Source organism: Haliotis asinina, chromosome 3, assembly GCF_037392515.1.
Source record: "Haliotis asinina isolate JCU_RB_2024 chromosome 3, JCU_Hal_asi_v2, whole genome shotgun sequence".
Taxonomy (NCBI): Eukaryota; Metazoa; Mollusca; class Gastropoda; order Lepetellida; family Haliotidae; genus Haliotis; species Haliotis asinina.
In genome coordinates, this window is record NC_090282.1 from 65,347,280 (window position 1) to 65,367,470 (window position 20,191).

Genomic DNA, 20,191 nt, shown 5'->3' on the forward strand with positions numbered 1-20,191 from the left:
ATGTACTTGTAAAATATTAAAAATATACAGGTACTATAGAAGTCAATGCAAAATATATGTTTTGCGTAAACCAAGGGATGTACATTGCTCATCACAATGCCTCATTATCTAATCCAAGTGTTTCATATCAGTTGTACGTACCTGTCACACTTCCTGCCCTGGACATTTGGCCGACAGGAACACCGTCCCGTGACCTTGTTACAGGTTGGTGATGAGGCCCCACCCACGTCACACCCACAAGGGGTACAGCCTAGACAACAAACACAACAGCCCAATAAATATAATTTTTTTGTTGATTAAATATTCTTATATATTCTTATACTAATCGTGTATGAATCTTCACTTATTTCCATATTCTCTGAAAGAAATACAACAGGAATTTTTTTCAACATGAAACATCACTTGGAAACCTGTATACAAGTCATGTTTTCGTCATCCATTCATGAACATGTGTCTTCATATGCTGAAGACTTAATTAAGAGTTTTAGTATCTTCCAAAGCTGAATACCGAATGTTACCATAGATTGGCCAACCCCATAGATAAGCCGATCCCCAAACTTGACCTTTAAAATCAGTGTCAAGCTAAAATGGTAAGCAAAACTTTTCATAGATAAAAAAATTCAATAAACCATTTTCAACAGTTGGAAATAAAATAATACTGGGAACAGCTGAAAAAACAACTACTTTGTCTCCAATAATTTTTTTAAAAAACTTCACTTCAATAAACAGTTTAAAAACAAAAAGGCCTAAGAACATTGAATTTGTGAGGTCATGTTGTTACATGTAGCGAGACAATCATCATCATTAATTTGTAAACAGGAATATTCAGAAGAGTATGTGGAAACCTACCATTACTGTCATTGCCTGCCAAACCATAGAAGCCGTCCTTGCATGTGTCACATGTCCGTCCCTCTACGTTGGCTTTACAAGAACACTGACCGGTAGCATCAGGCACACAGGTCTCATTGCCTCCTACTGTACCATTGGTGTTACATCCACAAGCTGAAGGCAGGATACAAGACAGGATACAGGACAGGATACAGGACAGGATAAAAGACGGGATACAGGATGAAATACAAGACAGGATACTGGACAGGATACAAGACAGGATAACAGACGGGATACAGGATGAAATACAAGACAGGATACAGGACAGGATACAAGACAGGATACAGAACAGGATAAAAGACGGGATACAGGATGAACTACAAGACAGGATACAAGACAGGATGCAGGACAGGATAAAAGATGGGATACAGGATGAAATACAAGACAGGATACAGAACAGAATACAAGTAACATACAGGAAACATGTATCATGTTCCAGAAGTTTTACTGACAGTTTACATCTTGCAGTTGTCTGTGATGATTTGCTCCCAAACTCACTCACAACCACTCGGTGACTTACTAACCATTCAATCTTTCTGTGATATACTAAGCTTTTCAGAATGACAATTGATTTGTATGGTACTTAATAGCCAGATTATTGCCTCCTTAGTGGCACTTTACTGAAAGATAAAAGACAGCGATGCTTGAAAAAGTCAGTAAAAGACAGTGATGTTTAAAAAAGTCAGTAAAAGACAGTGATGCTTACAAAAGACAGAAGTTAAGATGATGAAAATGAGGATGTTGAGGATTCTAAGCCAAATACTGTGCCCCTCATGTTGTTACATGTAGTGAGCCAATCATCATCATCAAGGTGAAAACAGGACATGGCCACCCAGCCACCCCTGACTCACTAGTTCAACCAGCCTTTGCCTAACATGCTTCCCATGACTCACGTATCTATCCACCCACTGGGCAGACATTCCTCTGTACCCACCCCTCCCCACCCCTGGCTCTCCTTGTCACACCTAATGGCTTGCCAAGACCCTAGGTCTTGCATCATCTCAATCATCTGATCACCCACTAAATGATTTACCACACTCACTCCAACAGCCAGGTATACATCTCAACTAGCACAAAACCCATACTGAGTCCCACAAATAAAGTCAGCATTTTAAAATCTTCAGCAACTCACACATGTCGTAAGAGGCAACTAACCGAATCGGTCAGTGAGGCTTGCTGATTTGGTTGACATATGTAATCATATCCGAACTGTGTAAATTGATGCTCATGCAGTTGATCACTTGATTGTCTGGTCCCGACTTGATTATTTACAGACTATTCATATTTCACAGTGCAGCATTCAACAACAAACAACAATTCCTTAACATGGACAACTAGTATCTTACCTGTACAACCATCAGGGTTAGCCTCATCCAGGTTGTAGAAGTTCTGCTTACACTGGTCACACTTCATACCTTGGACATTGGCCTTGCAGTAGCAATCTCCAGGGTTCTGTATACACCAGAATGTCATCACCATCATATATTACAGCAGTCACATTGCCACCATATTATAGCAGTTACATCACCACCATATCGCCACCATATTACAGCAGTCACATCACCACCATATTATAACAGTCACATCGCCACCATTATACAACAGTCACATTGCTACCATATTATATTATAGCAGTCAGGTTGTCACCATATTCCAACAGTGTCATCACCACCATACTACAACATAGTCATTGTTGCACTAACATTGGTTGTAGTGTAATACATGTGTATATTCACATTGTCACAATGGTGAACATTTTATGCGAAGTGTAGAGTGAAACTGGTGTAGCGGCCACAAAATTTCCGAGTCCCGTGCTGGGATTCGAACGACGGACCCTCTGATCCGAAGTCGGACGCCTTGTCCACATGACCAAAGAGGTTAACCCCGTCAGCAAGCTGACAAGGTAAGGATGTCATCTGTGGGATGACTCCACGCCCTGCTACACTGGCACCATGTGACACATGCATAGTCATACTGTCATCATGTTACACATGTTTACAGTCACACTGTCATCATGTTGCACATATGCATACTGTTATACTGTCATCATGTTACACATGCTTAGAGTCACACTGCCATCATGTTACACATGTGCAGTCATACTGTCATCATGTTACACATACGCTTACTGTCATAATGTTACACGTTTACATTCACACAGTCATCATGTTGCACATATGTTTACAGTCATACTGTCATCATGTTACATGTTTGGTAGTGTTAGGAATTCGTTGAATTTTCATGATCGATCATTGGATTATCAAAACGACTGATCATCAATTAATGAACGAATATGATATATGATATGAGACTGTCACATGCAGACACAAGTCAATCAGGGAGCACCTTTTTGTATGGACTTTGTATGGACTTTTTGTATCACATGCCGTGATATAAAATGTTAAATGAGTGAAATTCACACTGAAAACAGTATAAATACTTAGTGGTTAACCCTACACAGATACGTAGAGAGATATTAACCAATAATGATCAGTCACAGATATTATGATCAATTCCTTGATTACTATTTTTCACCAATCAATCATCGATCAAATCGATTAATCGGAACGCCACCAATGTTTACAGTCACAGTTAGTTCTTCCCAGTCATCTTATTAGAAATGGCATTGTGCATTGTGAAATATTTGTTATTGTGCATGCTAAGTTCTTATATCATGCAATCAAATGCATCTACTACAGATTTATGAAAGACTTCCAATCATGAATTCTATTTATTTCATATAGGGTATTTATGTGTGCACATATCCATTGAAATGGTACATGCTGGTGAAGCTGTCATTATGTTCCCTCCATCCATTGATGTTAATCTCAACAGCACATCCTATCAGCAATCTCAACTCCCAGGTGCTCATACAAGTCTTAAAAGATACTGCGGTTTTCTCATCCTTACGAAGAAAACAGCATAATGCAGAATGGACTAGGTTATGTTTCTGTGTAAGTACACAGAAACATACCTAGGGTACACATCTGTAGTACCCAGGCCGACAATGATTCCTTTAGTCAAAATGGTACCGTTGAAGGACTGCGAGACAAACTGTACAATACCTTGTTGGCTGGGAGTGGCGGATCATCGTTCATGACACAGTCCCCTGACAGTCCAGACCAGATATTGATGGTGGAACCAGCAGGATTACAGCCACACAGGACACAGGCTTGTGGGTCAGTTTGTGCCCTGCCCGCTGGACGGTAGTAGAAGGGCATACACCTCTCACAGTTGGTGCCTGCAGAGAAAATCAAGGAAATATTCTGAGAATCTAAAAATCTAAATTTTAGCCATACATTGTAATCTACTGCTTTGTACATGTGAAGCTTTTCTCGTGTTCCCTGCTCAGTTCTACTTTACAAAAGTAACTTGTCCTGACTAATCTTGCCATGATTTTTAGGACGTAATCATGATGATGTAGTTACGAAAGAATGAATGAACATGGCATTTGTTGTCAATGTTTATTGGACTATTTATCGCTAAGTGATAAATAGCAAAGAAAGATAACTCTACTTTATTATCACTGCAAAATTAAAGAGCTACATTTTGAGCAGATGTGAAATGAAACCAAAGTTTATTTGCAATAGCCCACGGACAAATAAAATACCATCATTTCTTTGCCCGAAATGAAAACTTGATGATAATGCCCTTACACAATAAATCATAACACTTTTAACTTAAAAACAGACATTGTTCATTGCAATATTCCCGCAATATCACAGTGGAGGACTCACGACTTTGTGTCTTCATTTCACATTAAGCAGACACACCAAATCACAGGGATATTGTTAAACCAAACACACTCACTGTACACTATCAACCACTGGTTCACCCACCACCACCCCACCACCACCATCAACAATCCACTGACTCCTGCTATGTACTCACCGGCTGTGTTATGCTGGCAGTTGATACACTGACCTCCCCCAATCTTCTCTCCCTTGGTGTTCAGACTCTGGTTTTTAGCCTCCACTTCGCTGGAGTATGTACACTCCGTGGAATGGTTGAAACAGTTGCATTCTGCAACAAAGAGATCCAAACTGTAACATGCACGGTCAAACTGTACCAAATTTCAAAGCATGAAATTGAAACTGAAAACGTTTAATTTACCGGCCTTTCTTGACAGCTGTACAGATACAAGAAGATTTCCTGGATACGTATGGCCACCATTTATTCTTACATTTTCACCCCGACTTTACCAAATGTAAGATATAGACCCTATTTGGATTACGTGTACAGTCCAATTCTAATGAGTCCAACTGCTAGGGACCAAGTAATCATGGTAATAAATTCGACTTATCAACGTTTTCAAGATGTAGGTATGTCTATGAGGGTAGAAAAAATGGTCAGGACTGACAGGTACTTTGAGTTATGCAAAATATTCGAGAGACCGTCATTTGAATTGTCAGGATTTGACTGTATTTTTACACAAACTGATCATGACATCTCTGAACACTGACAGACAGCTGCTGGAGCGGTGTCGGGTATTACCGAACAAGTGGCTATTATTGAACAAAATTCCATTTCCGTATTGTTTACTCAATTTGCCGATCGCTGCAGCAAGTTTTATGTGCATGTCGTGAAATGGAAACGTCCTCTACTGGAAAAACGATCGCCTGTTCCTTAAATATATTTCAAAAGACGCAGAGAAGAAAACTGATGAGATTACAAGCATCAAAGTGGCATCACATCCTTAAACCTTGAGTGTATATCGTCGATGAGATGGCTGAGCCAGCCAGCCTTGGTCAGCACTGGGATACCCCATTCTAAATATACCAACATGTCTATTCAAGTGCATTACGCACTTAAACCTCCATCAGAGATAGATTCTGCAGTGAATGCTCCAGTGTCTCAACCAACACCTACACCGGTCTCAGCTCAAACACCAGTACCAGCGACACCAAAGTTGTCCAAGACAGAACAGGCTCCTTCTACACCTTGTACCATGACAACTAGGAGTGGTAGAACTGTGAGAGTGCCAAAGAAGTTCAATGACTTTACTACCTAGGTTGGATAGTGTCAGGCACATTAGATGTTAAGTGTTGGTTACAAAGTTACATACTTTTCAAGTTATTTTACAGTAAGGATAATTTTAAGTAAGTGGATTTGTGCCAGAGAGGCATGGACTCTTTTATAACTGCATGAAGATCTATAGCAAATTTTGCTGTTCAGTGTAACTGGAGATGCTCATTCCTTCATTGCTATGTATAAGAGACATTCACTTCAAAAAAGGAGGGATGTTGCAATACAAGGATTTCTCCCTTATGTGTTTCAATAACTGCTGCCGTCATCCGGGTCACTTGTATATCATGGCTGACTAAAACATACAAGCATGATATGGCGTTGTCTCCTATATCCATAAGTTTGGATGACTTTATGAATGAAACACAAACCATAAAATAAAGCTTTGTTAGCCATATATGGACTGTACCATCCAATCAGCTCTACCCCGTCATTGTGCAGCCTTGGCGTCCTTTACCGAACAAGCGCCATTGACCTCAATAATTTCCGCTACTCTACTTTATGCCTATGGCAGTTTGTGTCACTCATTTGTTGATACGAAAACAAACGGAATTAGTTACTCCATCTGCTGTATAAAGTGTCAAGACAAACAGAAAACACAATAATTACGCAAGTTTCCATTCTCTAGTCGTAGGTGTTACAGTTTAACTTGTCCTGTACAGTACCCTGCTGAAAAAAACCGCGCGGATTTACTGTACAAGCTATTGCATTCTCTCAAGCCAAATCAGACATTAACTCCAAACATTAGTTCATGGAACAACTTACTTTTACATCAGGAACATGTTTGTTGAGGCATGTTGATAAACGTTTGAGATTCTCGACCGTGACCTCATATGAACATCAAGGGCAGTTAATTTCACGACTTTGTTGAGAGTGGTTTCCCTTAGACTGTGAGTGACGGTTCCCTTGCCTGTCATTTCATTAATTTCACCCTTTTCCCTTTTGAAATACGTAATTCTTTTACTTTCCATGGCCAGTTAATTATGTCTCTCATAAAATATGTGTACATATCATAAAATACATACACTTTAATCATGTATTTAAAAGTAATACTTCAGGTACATTATGTTCTGCATTCCAGTCTTCCGCATGCCCCATGTTTCTTTTTGTGTTCAGACATGAAATGATAGAAAATGTCATTGACGCTGACTCAATTAATGTCCACATGTGATTAAGTAGCTCTGCATTCAAAACAGTTCATTTTTCTCTGTCATATACATTTAATGAAATAATCTTGCAAAGAGAAAGCGACCAGAAATATATCAACTCAATGAAAATAAAGATCATTATACAAAGATACTATAAGTGATCTACATTTGAAAAACCTGATAAATAGATACACACTGGAACACATTTGTGCAGACAGTGTTCAGGAATACCTGTTTGATGCCTGGCAGTCATATGATTTTCAAGTGAATATAAGATATGCATTTTCGACAAAACATAAATCAAGTGATAGTGTTAAAAATTAATACAACACTCTTCTTCATGGACTTTCTATCTGAATCTTTTCTTTGCTGATGTTTTGAATAGTGAATGTTTACCTTCAAATTGCTGCATTTTGAACAAATATTTCTTTCGCATTTGGGCCTAGTGTTTATCAAATTATTTAACTGACATCCTTAAATTATATGTAAGCTGAATCAGGTATGATTTACCTGGCTTAACTAACTATATTACTTTAAGCACTCGATATGGTAGCGTTTGTAGTTCTTTCACATTGCTCTTTCACATGCACGTATGTTTCACGTTTCGGTATTTTTCAGTCAGATGGTTAAGATCAATACAATACTTTTGTATTTGTCAATAACCGCTGACCGTAAGTTTCCATAATTCTCATGCCATAACTTTGGTTGGGGTGGCTTTCAACAGTGTAGAGAGCACTGTCGTGTGAAAAATCGTTCATGACAACTTTGTTCCAAGAACCAAGAAAACTCCTCCGTTGTACGCGTATGAAACAGTTGTTATCTGGTATGTAGTTGCTCAGTACCACACCTGACAAGTACCTTTTGTAACACGTGAAGTGTGTTTGACTCATATGCATAAATTGCGTAAATATACCGGCATAAATGATTTCACATGATGCGTCCATGGCAGTAGTTGTTTCACCTGCATGGTTATGGCAGAATGTTATCATCGTTGACTGGATGTTGAGATAGCATATCAAATAACAACATATTTGACCTTATTTGAAACGATACACATGTTCTAATACATAATAATGTACATAATATATGAGTTATAGTTACACTGTTAAACTATACTGTTATAGAACGTGTACCTGGTATATCAGTATATTGAGTGAAGACACTTAGGTATATTAAGGCAAGACCATGCCACTATAAAAAGTATGTCGTCATTTCCTTTTCACTAAAATTACAGTATAATGACGTTAATTCGAAACAAACACTTTCTGAAACTGCAAACAAATCTACAAGAATTCCTTTTACCCATAGAGCGAAAAAATCGCTGAGGACCTGGCAGCACATTTCAATTATTGGTTGGTTGGTTTGATGTGCAATGCCGCACTCAACATTATTCCAGCTATACATTGGAACGGACTAAATTATACAAATTTTAGTACAAATATGGAGATCAGAGTACAAGAATGACAGAAATGACCACACTTGAACTTAAACACTCGTCACGGAGGACGTCAGTCCGACGAATAGCCCAGAATAGCCCGACACAAGTGTTTGGAATATCCCGACGTCATAGTTCAGAAAAGCGTTGTAATCTGACAGTTACATCGCCTCAAATATTTGTCTGAAACAGGTTTATTAAGAGCGATTAACTTGTCTTCATAAGTGAATATGATGCATATTGAACAGTTCGATGTGTGTATTAATTATTGTTAGGTGTGATGAAACAGGGTAGAAATTAGACGGAATGTGGTGTTAGCTGTTCGGTAATACCCGACACCGCTCTAAGCATTTTCTAGGACCATCAAGTTAAAAATGTTGGTTGCTTATTTGTTTAAGGCTGCACTCAGCAATGATACAGCTATATGAAAGTGGTCTGTCAATAACTGAGTCTGGTCCAGACAATCCAGTGATCGATAGCATGAGCACTGATCTATGAGCACTGATAAATGGGGTATGGTGACATGTCTCAACTAAGTTAACGGTCTGACCACCAGATCCCATTAGTTGACGAACATGGGTTACTGAACACAATTCTTGTAATGTAGTCATAAAGTAGCCACACAGTAGTCATAAAGGTGGCAACATACATGGGAAGGTGAAAGCAGACTTTCTTACTGACAAACATCACATGCTCATTGTCAAACCTTTTCAAAATGCTTTAAGAATTTCAGTGTAGTTTGCACGTTTGACATTAAACCAAATCCAGACAAGTCAGCACTAATGCATCTGTCATTCCTTGTATCATGATATCATAGCATTCATGTATGACATCTGATCATTCAAGAGTGATATCATGGCTGGCTGTCAACTGTGAAACTTTATATATAGCCAATCCTGTATAAAACTGCTTATACAGTTTTAGTTTTAGATGTAGACAAACATGTTTGCTGGTTCGTTGATTAACAGTCTGGGTAATATTCCAGCTGTATGATGGAGGTCTGTAAATAACAGGTCTGCATTTGACAATCCACTCATATCATAAGCATTGATCTGCTCTGGACAAATTAGCATGCAGCCATCAAATCGGTGAACCAGCCAACCTGATCTGATTAACTGCCCCTTGACACAAGCATGGCTTCCTGAACACCAAGTTGAACCTGGATATTTATAGGCTCTGATAAATATGTACATTTAGGGTTGTGTTCTGAGGAATTCACTTGAAAGGCATGTAACAGTCTTACATACCAGAAAATATGAAAACAATCTGTTCGTATCCATACATAAATTATATCCGTATACAGTAGAATATTTTTATAATGAACACGGATATAACGGACTGACGGCTACAGCGAACTGTTTAAAAGTCCCAAATAAACCACTATATGTTATCATATAAAAAAAGTCGTGAATAAAGAATTCTCTATAATGAACTTACCGGCTATAGCGAACTGATTTGCAATCCCTGCGAGTCCCAGGTAACACTAATTAATGTATATGGATCATTACTCACACTATTAACCACTGGTTTTCTTTGTCTAAATTTAATCATGTAAGGTTCCTTTGTTGTAATACGCTTATTGGTGACTGCATACCTTCACAGGCGACAGCATACTGCCAAGCTTTCTGGTTGTAGAACGGGAGACAGCGCTCACAGAACTGGCCAACGGTGTTACCTCCACATTCGCACTCGTGGATCTTGGTCTGTGGGCTGAGTACACAGTCTGTAGCATGGCCGTTACACACACACTCCGCCATCACCTCCAGCTCTGATATCGCAAAGTGATGCTAAAAGATCGACATACAGCTCTGAAGAGACAAACTGATGCTGAAATATCATAGATAGACATACAAAGAAGATGAAAAATCCCCCCAGCCACCACAAATTTAAAATGTCTGTAAATAGTTAAAGGGACCACTTTAGGTTCTGTGTGATATATCTTCCAGTTTTGTTGAAAGATATCAAACAGTTTTCGAGTTGTGCTCCGGAACCAAAACTTGAGTCTCCCCTTTGAGACTAGGTCCAAAAATTTCCATGAAAACCAAGAAAAGCATAAATTACAAAAAATCGTAAATAGCAAAAGGCGTCACTTTAAGCTGTTTTTGATATATCTACCAATTATTGTTGAAATATATTAAACATTATTTTAGTTATGCTCTAGAAACAAAATGATGACGGCCAGATCGATACGAGAGATGAGTCATCGACTATATCCCTTCCATTACATGTTTGGGGGGTCCAAATACAATACTGGTCAGGAACAGCCCACTCAAGCTATTTCCACCAGTTAGTATTTCCTTATATATATCATCATTATTAACACTAATTCTCACAATGTCTGTCAAAAAAAGAATTCCATGCCACACATACAGAGCCTAATCTATAAAAACTTTACAAATACAAGTCCATACACTAACACTTAAAATATACTGAAATAGTATCAAGTTCAGGCACTTTGAAAAGCAACCACAATGACATACTATTATAAAAAATGTTCATATTTTCATTTAATGTTTTAATGTAACGTGATGCAAATACAAACGACACTGACAAGTTTTCTTGCTAAAGTGTGGCAATGACAGATATTGATTCTAATTTGTGCAGTCTCCGACACCTGTTGCCAAGTTGGATCTTTTGTTTGTATTAAGCGTGGTAAACTACTGTACGTGTCTGAAGAGGAAATCAATACTTTCTTTACTTGTCACAAAGGCTATCATCGACTGGCTCCAGAGGCCTTTGTAGTAATTGATAATGAACGTTATATTAATTTTCCACTGGTAAACATAACTGAACTTTTAGAACTTAATACTAGAACTATTTTTGTGCTTTCAAACACAGAGGGACAAATGAAACTGGACATGCATATACAGACTTTCATAATTGAGTGAGGTTAACTTTATGCTGCTTTCAGCAATGTTTCACCAATATCACGGTGGGGGACATCAGAAAGGAGCTTCACACATTGTACACGTCAGGAATCGAACCAGGAGTCTTCGGCATCACTTAGCAATGGAAACAAAAACATTTGTACCCATGCTTTAAACAATTAAAAATTAAAAAGGATGTGTTTGGTAAGATAAATACATTGTTCACTGGTCCCTCTGAGACCCATGGATTCATGTACCATCTATGTTTGTTCATGTTCACCTTGCTCTCTGGGCTCAGGGAACATAAAGAGCACATCAACCCTTGGGGCTCAGGGAACATAAACAAACATCAAGGGTACATCAACCCCCTGGACTCTGGAAACATATGCAAACACAGACAGTACATCAACCCTTCAGACTTAGGGAACACAAACAAACATCGAGGGTACATTAACTTTCCCCTTGTAACCAGTGAACAATATATAATATATAGTCTGGTTCATAATTATTGAGAATTTTTCTTCTTACTTTGAGCTATCGTAACACCTCAACTGATTCACTGATACTTAAAACTAAGTAATGGTATCAGGGAGGTAACTCATCTTGGCCTACTGAGTATAGTACAATTAGAGTTACCTCCCCTGAATTTGTAGCAGACGTCATTTTCCTCAGCACTGTCAACAATGTCTGCTGAAGATAAAAGAAGGTTGATTTTTGAGTTGTGTAATTAAGGAATTGATGATGTAAATACATTGGCAGAGAGAACAGGAACTCCTCTTTCTACTGTGTATAGGATTAGGAAGAATTTTAAAGAGGGAAAGGATTTTGGGCACCAGAAAGGAGCAGGGAGACACAGAAAATTGGACTTCTCAGATCGCGTCCGGCTGGGAATTTTAGCGTCTAAAAAGCAAAGGGCAAGCATCTCCAACATCAGGTATGAAATGATAGAAAGGGGATCAACAGTTGTATCAAAATCTACAGTTAGAAGAAATTTGATTGATCTTGGATGGGAGAAAAAGACTGGAATTCCTTCTCCTCTCATGAAACACGAACATAAAGACAGGCGTGTTGAGTGGTGTTTGGCACATGAAAACTTTGGGAAAATGTGATTTTTATTGATGAAAGCTCAATATGGGTATATCCCAATAATGTGAAAATATGGACAAGGTCTGCGTCAGCACCGTTGTATCGACGACCTAAATACAGCCCAAAGTTTCATGTATGGGGAGGGATATCCTTATTAGGAACGACCCCGCTGTGTGTGTTTGAGGGAAATCTGACAAGTCAACGCTACACTAACATATTAGATAATTTTCTCCTTCCAAGTGCACATGTGTTTTATGGAAATGACTGCATTTTGCAGCAAGATAATGATCCTAAACACACCGCAAAACATGCCAAGCAGTGGTTTCAGGAGAAAAATGTGACTGCATTACCATTTCCTGCATATAGTCCTGACTTAAATCCCATTGAGAACATTTGGGGGATGAAGGAATGTGTGAATCAAAAGGGGTTGACAAAAATTGAAGACATGAAGAGAGAAGTGGTCCGATACTGGGACAGCATAACTCACGAGACACTAACCTCTCTGATAGGAAGTATGCCTACCCGTCTTAGACTGTGCCGTGAAGCTCAAGGAGACTTGATAAAATATTAAATTGTTACCTACACAACATGAAAAGGTCAGTTCACTTTCACAATACATTCAATTTTATCTGATTTGTTCTCGTTTAATGATATGAAATGGTTTAGCTATTCTCAATAATTTTGAACCATACTGTATACATCAGACACGGTGACATAGTTTGATGTTGATAACTGTTTCTATGAGGGGCACTAACAAAATTTAACATAAACTTTCCAAAACCTTCAACAGTGTAATGGCTGATTAAATTTGTACTTACAAAGAGATGTGCTTCTTGGCTGAGAGTAATTTCCATTTCGTAGAACTCAATCCTGATAAAGCGAACTCTTGTCCATTCCTGGAAACAAGGATTGTTACTACACCATAGGGCTGTGTACTGGCAATTAAATTGTATTGCAATATACTGCAATTCAGGTACCTGTATTGCAATATATTTTCTACATTAAAAATCCACAAACATTTATGTTATGGTTCTGAAAACAGGTATCTCAAAATTAACTGGCATAGGCGGCGATTAAATTTTCTGTTTTGAACAATTCATAGTATTACAGTATGTCACTGAATAACAAAGGACAACAGCAGTTTGAATGAATGAATGAATGAATGAATGAATGAATGAATGAATGAATGAATGAATGAATGAATGAATGTGTAGATTTTAATTCAAATCATAAAGATAATCTCAAAAGCTTCATGTATGTTCTTTACCCAATAAACCTGTTGTCACAAAAAATACTGCCATATGTATCATTTAAAAAGTGCACTGCAATATTCTAGTAATACCATGCAGTCCTTCTAAACCAAGATGTCAATATTAGTAATGTCAAATTTAAAAGTTAAATAATAATTTCACTCACTCATGCTCACATTACTTCTGTAGTGTTCTTAGAAGAAATTGTCAACACACATATTAGAAACTAAAATGCAAATCTTGGACTGAAGAAATAAATAAATTTATAAATATTAGTGTTTAAAAACAGTCCATCTATAACAAGAAATAAAGAATGATGTTTCAGCTTACCCTGAGTTCACTGGGAACACCTGTGAAATTAAACTGAATCTGAAACAAAAGTGAGTCAATGTTGAAACAGTTGAACACTGACTTACCTTTAAGGAATATTATCTTATCATAAAGAGATCTAATCATGCTGACGTGATCAATATCTTAAATACAGTCAGCTAGTATGTGGTCAGTATGAAACACAATCACGTAGCATGCAGTTATTGTTTCACAACACAAAGGAGGGAGATGGTCTCTATCGTATTATCAAGGATGAAGGTCGGATAAGGTAAATATTTAGAACTTAGTAAGATATGATGCAGGTTGTACATAATCTGTATTAGAGGAGTTTAATAAGACATAGACTTCTAAAGTATTTGACTAAAAAATTTTGTAAAGTATTAAAAGATAAATTCATATGTTTTTAAACATGTGTATCTTGAATCTCATCAGATTACCTACAATACAGGACAATACAACAAAGTATGCTTTCACAGCCCTTGCCTTGTTCAGCATTAATAATTGATTTTTGTATTCACAGAACAAAAAAAAACACTTACTGGAGTCAACATGACTTACATTTTCAAGCCTCTGTAAAAGCCTGATTTAGTGCTTTGAGAACAAGTGCACAGGTGCACAAGATGTAATAATATATCAATAATATCAGTATTCACCATCATCTTTACATTAACACAGTATGAGAACCAGAACAATGTGAAATGATCTTACTGTAACTGTTACCAACATTTAAATTAATAAGATAATAATAATTCATTTATATGGCGCTTACTATCCTTCTGACTTATTGCTTTATGGACACTGAATCAGAACCTGATTATTGTTACCCAAGGTAACCCAGGCTGCCTGTATGACACTGGAAGGTTAATACTAATAGTCATGTGACTTATCCCACCTAGTATCCCTTTCCCTTCTGGGAGAACCGGGGCAATTTTGAACAAGCTCAATTGCCTAAGGTGAGACAACATGTATTACATGTGCTTTGTTGTGGGGACTGAAGTCTGAAGTAACTCTCAGGAGTCAAGCTGTCCAATATGGTCACACATCCAGGAGCACTTCTCGCCCAACATTACCTTCATCTGATTCGTGGTCTGGGCTCCAGGCACAGGATCACACATGACTACATAGTTATATGACAGTAATAAAACAAAGTTTACTAACAGTCGCATTTCAAAATGATCTACAAGTATCAGCTTACAATTTCATAGGTGGTGGCCGGGTTCTGTGAGTATCTTGAACACACAGTGGCTCCGGGGACATTGGGGAGGTCGATAGGGGGTGTGCTGAACTTGGACTGACACTCTTCGGCAAAGTTGACCTTGTAAGCCCATGGTTCATACCCCAATGTCAAGTTGTCTGACTTGTGGATCGCTATGAAGTTAGGCCGCTTGGCATCTCCCAACTTCAGCGTCAGGAGCTGCACTGTAAATGACTGCAATAACATTTCCAAGGTTTAAACTCCTGTAAAATCCCTGCTAAATTTGAGTGGCAATTTATATGTGTCTTGTTTAATCCCATACCAATATCTGGCTATACAGTCAAAAGAATCCAGAGAATGATATCATGAGCATCTATCAGAGATACAATGAGATGTATCATCCATTTTAGGTAATCAAACCACCCTAATATCTCAACAGTCATCTCTTACAAAAGGTATATGTTGGTGAAGACTAAATGTCATCAAACTCTTCACAGCTGCACCAACATTTTAGAAAAGTAAACATTAATACAGACTCCAGTTATGGATGTCAAACTCTGTATTCAGCTCCTTTGTTCTCACCATGCCAGAGCATATACTATCATTCTTATCAAACAACATCAACTCCCTGGATGTACTAAATTGATTTTGTTGTTGTTGTTGTGTTTCCTGTTTTTTAATGCCACGCTCAACAATATTTCAGCTATAAGTGTCAGTCTGTATATAACTGAGTCTGGGCCAGACAATCATGTGATCATTATTGATCAACTGCATGAGCATCAATCAAAGTACATACCTTGAGTTTTGTCACTAATTTAACACTATCAACATTAACATTTTTAAAAGTGATTTTTTTATAAAATACAAGTCACAAACAGTGAACATGTGCAGCAAGTCACATTCAAAACACTTTTTAAAAAATAGTGATTGTTTGGGGAAAATGTTGTCAAGGCACAAGTGTTAACCCTGACTTCAGCCAACCCTGTCATTGGTTGACCCTGAGTTCAAGTGTAAAAATCAATAATGAAAAAGCCTATGAACAGGAATCCAAATTTGTCATTCTCAGAGAGTAATATTAGCTTGGTCTACTTTTAAACATCCATTTCTAACCTGTCTTCAAAGTCACATGAGTGAGACTCTTTCTTCAATGAAACTGATGATTCTGTTTCCTTCTCATGTCCTAATAAAGGACATAATGATCCGTATATAATTATGGGATATTGATGGGACATTATAGTCTGTTTGGCTCAAAATCAGACCGATGAATTACAATGTAACTAGAAAACTATTAAACATAGCATACTCATTGAGAAGCTGCCATAACCAAAACATCATACAAAATCTGTTAGGTTTTTGTAGAATTTTTGTCCTAAAAATAAAAAAAAATGTTTAATAAACTATCATCAAAATACTGATGTAGTTCACTGTTTGTTACAAGGGAAGGATGAAAACACATTGCCAAGGCTATACTAAACACTGTGAAAAACCCACCTCACTCACTCACTCATTACAGGTGCATGTGGCTTCAAGGGTTTGTGGGATAGTGGGGCAGGCTAGCAGTTACAGAGTTCGCTTGTCACGCTGAAGACCAGGGTTCAATTCCCCACATGGGTACAATGTGTGAAGCCCATTTCTGGTGTCCTCTGCCATGATATTGCTGGTATATTGCTAAAGGCGGCATAAAACTAAATCCACTGACTCTCTAAGTTTAATGAAGAGTGGACAATCACTATAATAACATACTTGCAACAGTCAACAGGTCAGTTTAATTACATTGACAACTTCATCTCTGAGGCTGTCAATGTTCGTGTGGACATGCTAGTCTTATAATGATAATTTTTGCTATATCTGTCATTTGATATATGTTTTATTCTTGGGGTCCATCAACAAATAATAATCACTGTTAATCCAAAGAACACCCAACTTTTATCCAAACATATATAACAAGCCCTACAAGTGAACTGGTGGTGTTAATTTCATGAAATTGAATTTCCATATTTGATCAACCACATCACACCCACAGGTACGTTTTGAGTGGAGTTTTATAAATCGTTAGGTGCCAGTCAGTAACAGTAACAGTGATGTCTTGAAGTTTGAAATTCACAACCCAAAACCTTTGATCAATAGATATAAAATGTATCACATACCATCAATACATACAAACAACTATTAGTTATTCAGTTAGAATCCAGTCATCTTGTTTACGATTTAATCCCTCATGTATATTGGCTTTTTTCTTACTTCTTGTTGTCATAACATGCTATGCTTGTATACTTTTCATCACCTTATAGAGCGTTTGGCTAAAAACAGGATTGAGGAACTGCAGTGTAAGTCAAAAACTAATAGGCATAACATACCCAATGAAATGCTGATCACAGAAAAAAAAATATATATTTTGCATGACATTACATGAATTTTACAGAAAAAATATAATATATATTTTGCATGAAGTTACATGCATTTTACAGAAAAAAATATACTATACATTTTGCGTGAAGTTACATGCATTTTACAGAAAAAAATATAATATATATTTTGCGTGAAGTTACATGCATTTTACAGAAAAAATGAGATATTTATATTTACCCAGCAATCATTTATAACACATATGTTTGCTAAGACATTATGTTCACAAAACTGTGTTGTAATAGAGGATGTTTAAAATATTTATCAAGAAATTTATTCCCTATGTTGTGGTATTGACTTTGCAATAAAGTAAAGCATGTAATTCATCTTAAAATAAATTAAAATTCTTTTTTTTATTGTAACAAGGACAAAATCCAAAGAAATTGAATTTCTTTGTACCATACGTTTTAACTAGAGCCATGTGTTCAATTTTTAGTGAACAGTTGACTTTCCTCTGCATGCATTTTTGATTGGTACCACCAATGGAGCAGGATGTGCTCACATCTTGCAAAAAGCAGATCACAACCATGGAATGTGATTCATAACCCAGTGATATACATGTACAAGTAGTTCTGAGCCTACAATTGATTTTGCATCAAGTGATTTTGAATATGAATATGAAAAAGATTCTGTTGCTTCCTTTAAGGAAATCAATTGGACTAAATGTTTGTATTGATCGTTTAATTCATGACAAAATACAATATATTTCTATAGTTAATCCTTAAAGTGTGACTGTTTAAACATCATTACTAGAGTGCTGAAGAATTTAAATATTTTACATACATAATAGGTGCCCTTTATATTTTCATGTTCAAAGCTGTGTCTATCCAGATGTCACTTCAGTCACGCTAAATTCAACAATAAGGTGCCAGCCAGTCTTATCTAGACACCCTGACAGTGTCATTAAGTGATTAACTATCCTGAAGAAATATACTTTTTCAGTCTGGCATGTCCAAGAAAGTAATGAACTTTACCTGTTTGAGGTCGATGTAGATGACTCCATTTAGATCTGTAGTCGACTTGGGGAATGCTGGGAGCGAGAGATTCCCCGAGAAAACGATTGAATCTAAATTAGCGCTCTGCCATTTCGTGTCCATGTTCCCGTCCACCATGGCACTCGGTGGGTGAACGGTGACATTGCTGCAAGACTTCTCTGTCCGATCTTTGTCGGATTTGTCAACATCCTCATGATTATAGTAAGACTCGGGTCCAAACTCACCACAAGTGTACAAAGCACGGACTGGTGTGTTGAGAGCGACGTTGACGGGTACTAGGGTATTTACAACGCCCATGCATGTGAGGAACACCACCAAAACCATCAGTGATGTCGCCATTTCTAAACATCTTTTCACTTCGCTTCCGGTCATGTCTTTGACATTCGGTTAAGTCAGTGTCGGTGAATATTTCAGTAGATTCCACTCCCGTCTTCTATATGGATCGTTTGTAAACACCTGTTGTTAATAAATATTTCTTCAATCGATTTGCATACGTCGAGATTCTTGTCTCACATGCCGAGTCTGTTCGCAGCACCTACTGTGGAAGACATAGAAACGTTCTGACTAATTTATTTACCGCTAGGTGCAAACGGACTTCATATCGGCACATGATATGAGCAATAATCCATCAATACAGTTTGAGTGGATTTGTCAGTCACGAACGTATTGTGGTAGATCAATTCAGTTTGCCATTATGTTTCATTTACAAAAGAACAATCAATGGTTCAACACGTGTTGCACAGTAATCGAAACTGGTGCGCATGTTCAGTTTGGCGTTTCTGTAGTAAGGACACACCCAACGGCATAGAACTTTTCATAACATATAGACAGACGTTCCACCCAAGAGAGAGGAAAAGTTTAGATCCTGGGGTCCAAGGACCGATGGTTCCTGCAGAATCCTGGGCGGATGTTAAAGGGTGTTTCGAGCCTTTGAAGTCAACGTATTATTGCAAATTCCCTTCTCAGAAAGGTCACTGAAAACATTCTATCAGAGACCATATAAATCTCTGATTGTATTCAGACCTATTTGTGTGATTTTAAGCTGTTTGATTTTACTGTCCATATGAACCCAGTTTATCGTGAGATATATTGGTTGTGCCATGAGAACGCGATATGAGTAATGAAAGCCTGAGTCTCAAGCCAACAACGTGAGAGTTGACAGATATGTATATGCGTGCTTAAAGAAAAAAGAAAAAAGAAGAAGACGTCAAAACGTTACTCTTTTTGCAATCATTTTATAAGATTATAAGACAGGGAATGTAATATTTTCCAGCTTTATGGCGGTGGCCTGTTAATAATCGAGCATAGGTCCAAATGATTAGGATACGATGGCGTGTCATGGGTGAGTGAGTGACGATGTGAATTTAGCTTTATCGCGCTTTTAGCAATAGTCATGCAATATCATGGCCGGTGACACCAGGAATGGGCTTCACATAGTGTACCCATGTGGGGAATCGAACCTGGGTCTTCGGTCTGAAGAGCGAACGATTTGTCTACTAGGCTTCGCCACCGCTAAATGACAACCACCTCCCATCCGAACCCCCTATCCACGTACTTTATTAGCAT

General features: G+C 37.7%; 1 protein-coding gene across 1 annotated transcript in view; it reads right to left on the reverse strand.

The window, feature by feature from the left end:
• Positions 1-18,997, reverse strand: part of LOC137276987 (laminin subunit beta-1-like) — a 72,143-nt gene extending 53,146 nt beyond the window's left edge. Inside the window, exons 1-10 of the mRNA XM_067808643.1 lie at positions 18,605-18,997; positions 15,225-15,458; positions 14,030-14,068; positions 13,268-13,345; positions 10,091-10,283; positions 4,780-4,911; positions 3,954-4,129; positions 2,235-2,340; positions 850-1,002; positions 142-250 (exon numbers count right to left, since the gene is read on the reverse strand). Of these exons, the coding sequence (XP_067664744.1) occupies positions 142-250; positions 850-1,002; positions 2,235-2,340; positions 3,954-4,129; positions 4,780-4,911; positions 10,091-10,283; positions 13,268-13,345; positions 14,030-14,068; positions 15,225-15,458; positions 18,605-18,997 (1,613 nt within the window). The remainder of the gene's footprint in view (positions 1-141; positions 251-849; positions 1,003-2,234; positions 2,341-3,953; positions 4,130-4,779; positions 4,912-10,090; positions 10,284-13,267; positions 13,346-14,029; positions 14,069-15,224; positions 15,459-18,604) is intronic.
• Positions 18,998-20,191: the final 1,194 nt, after the last annotated feature.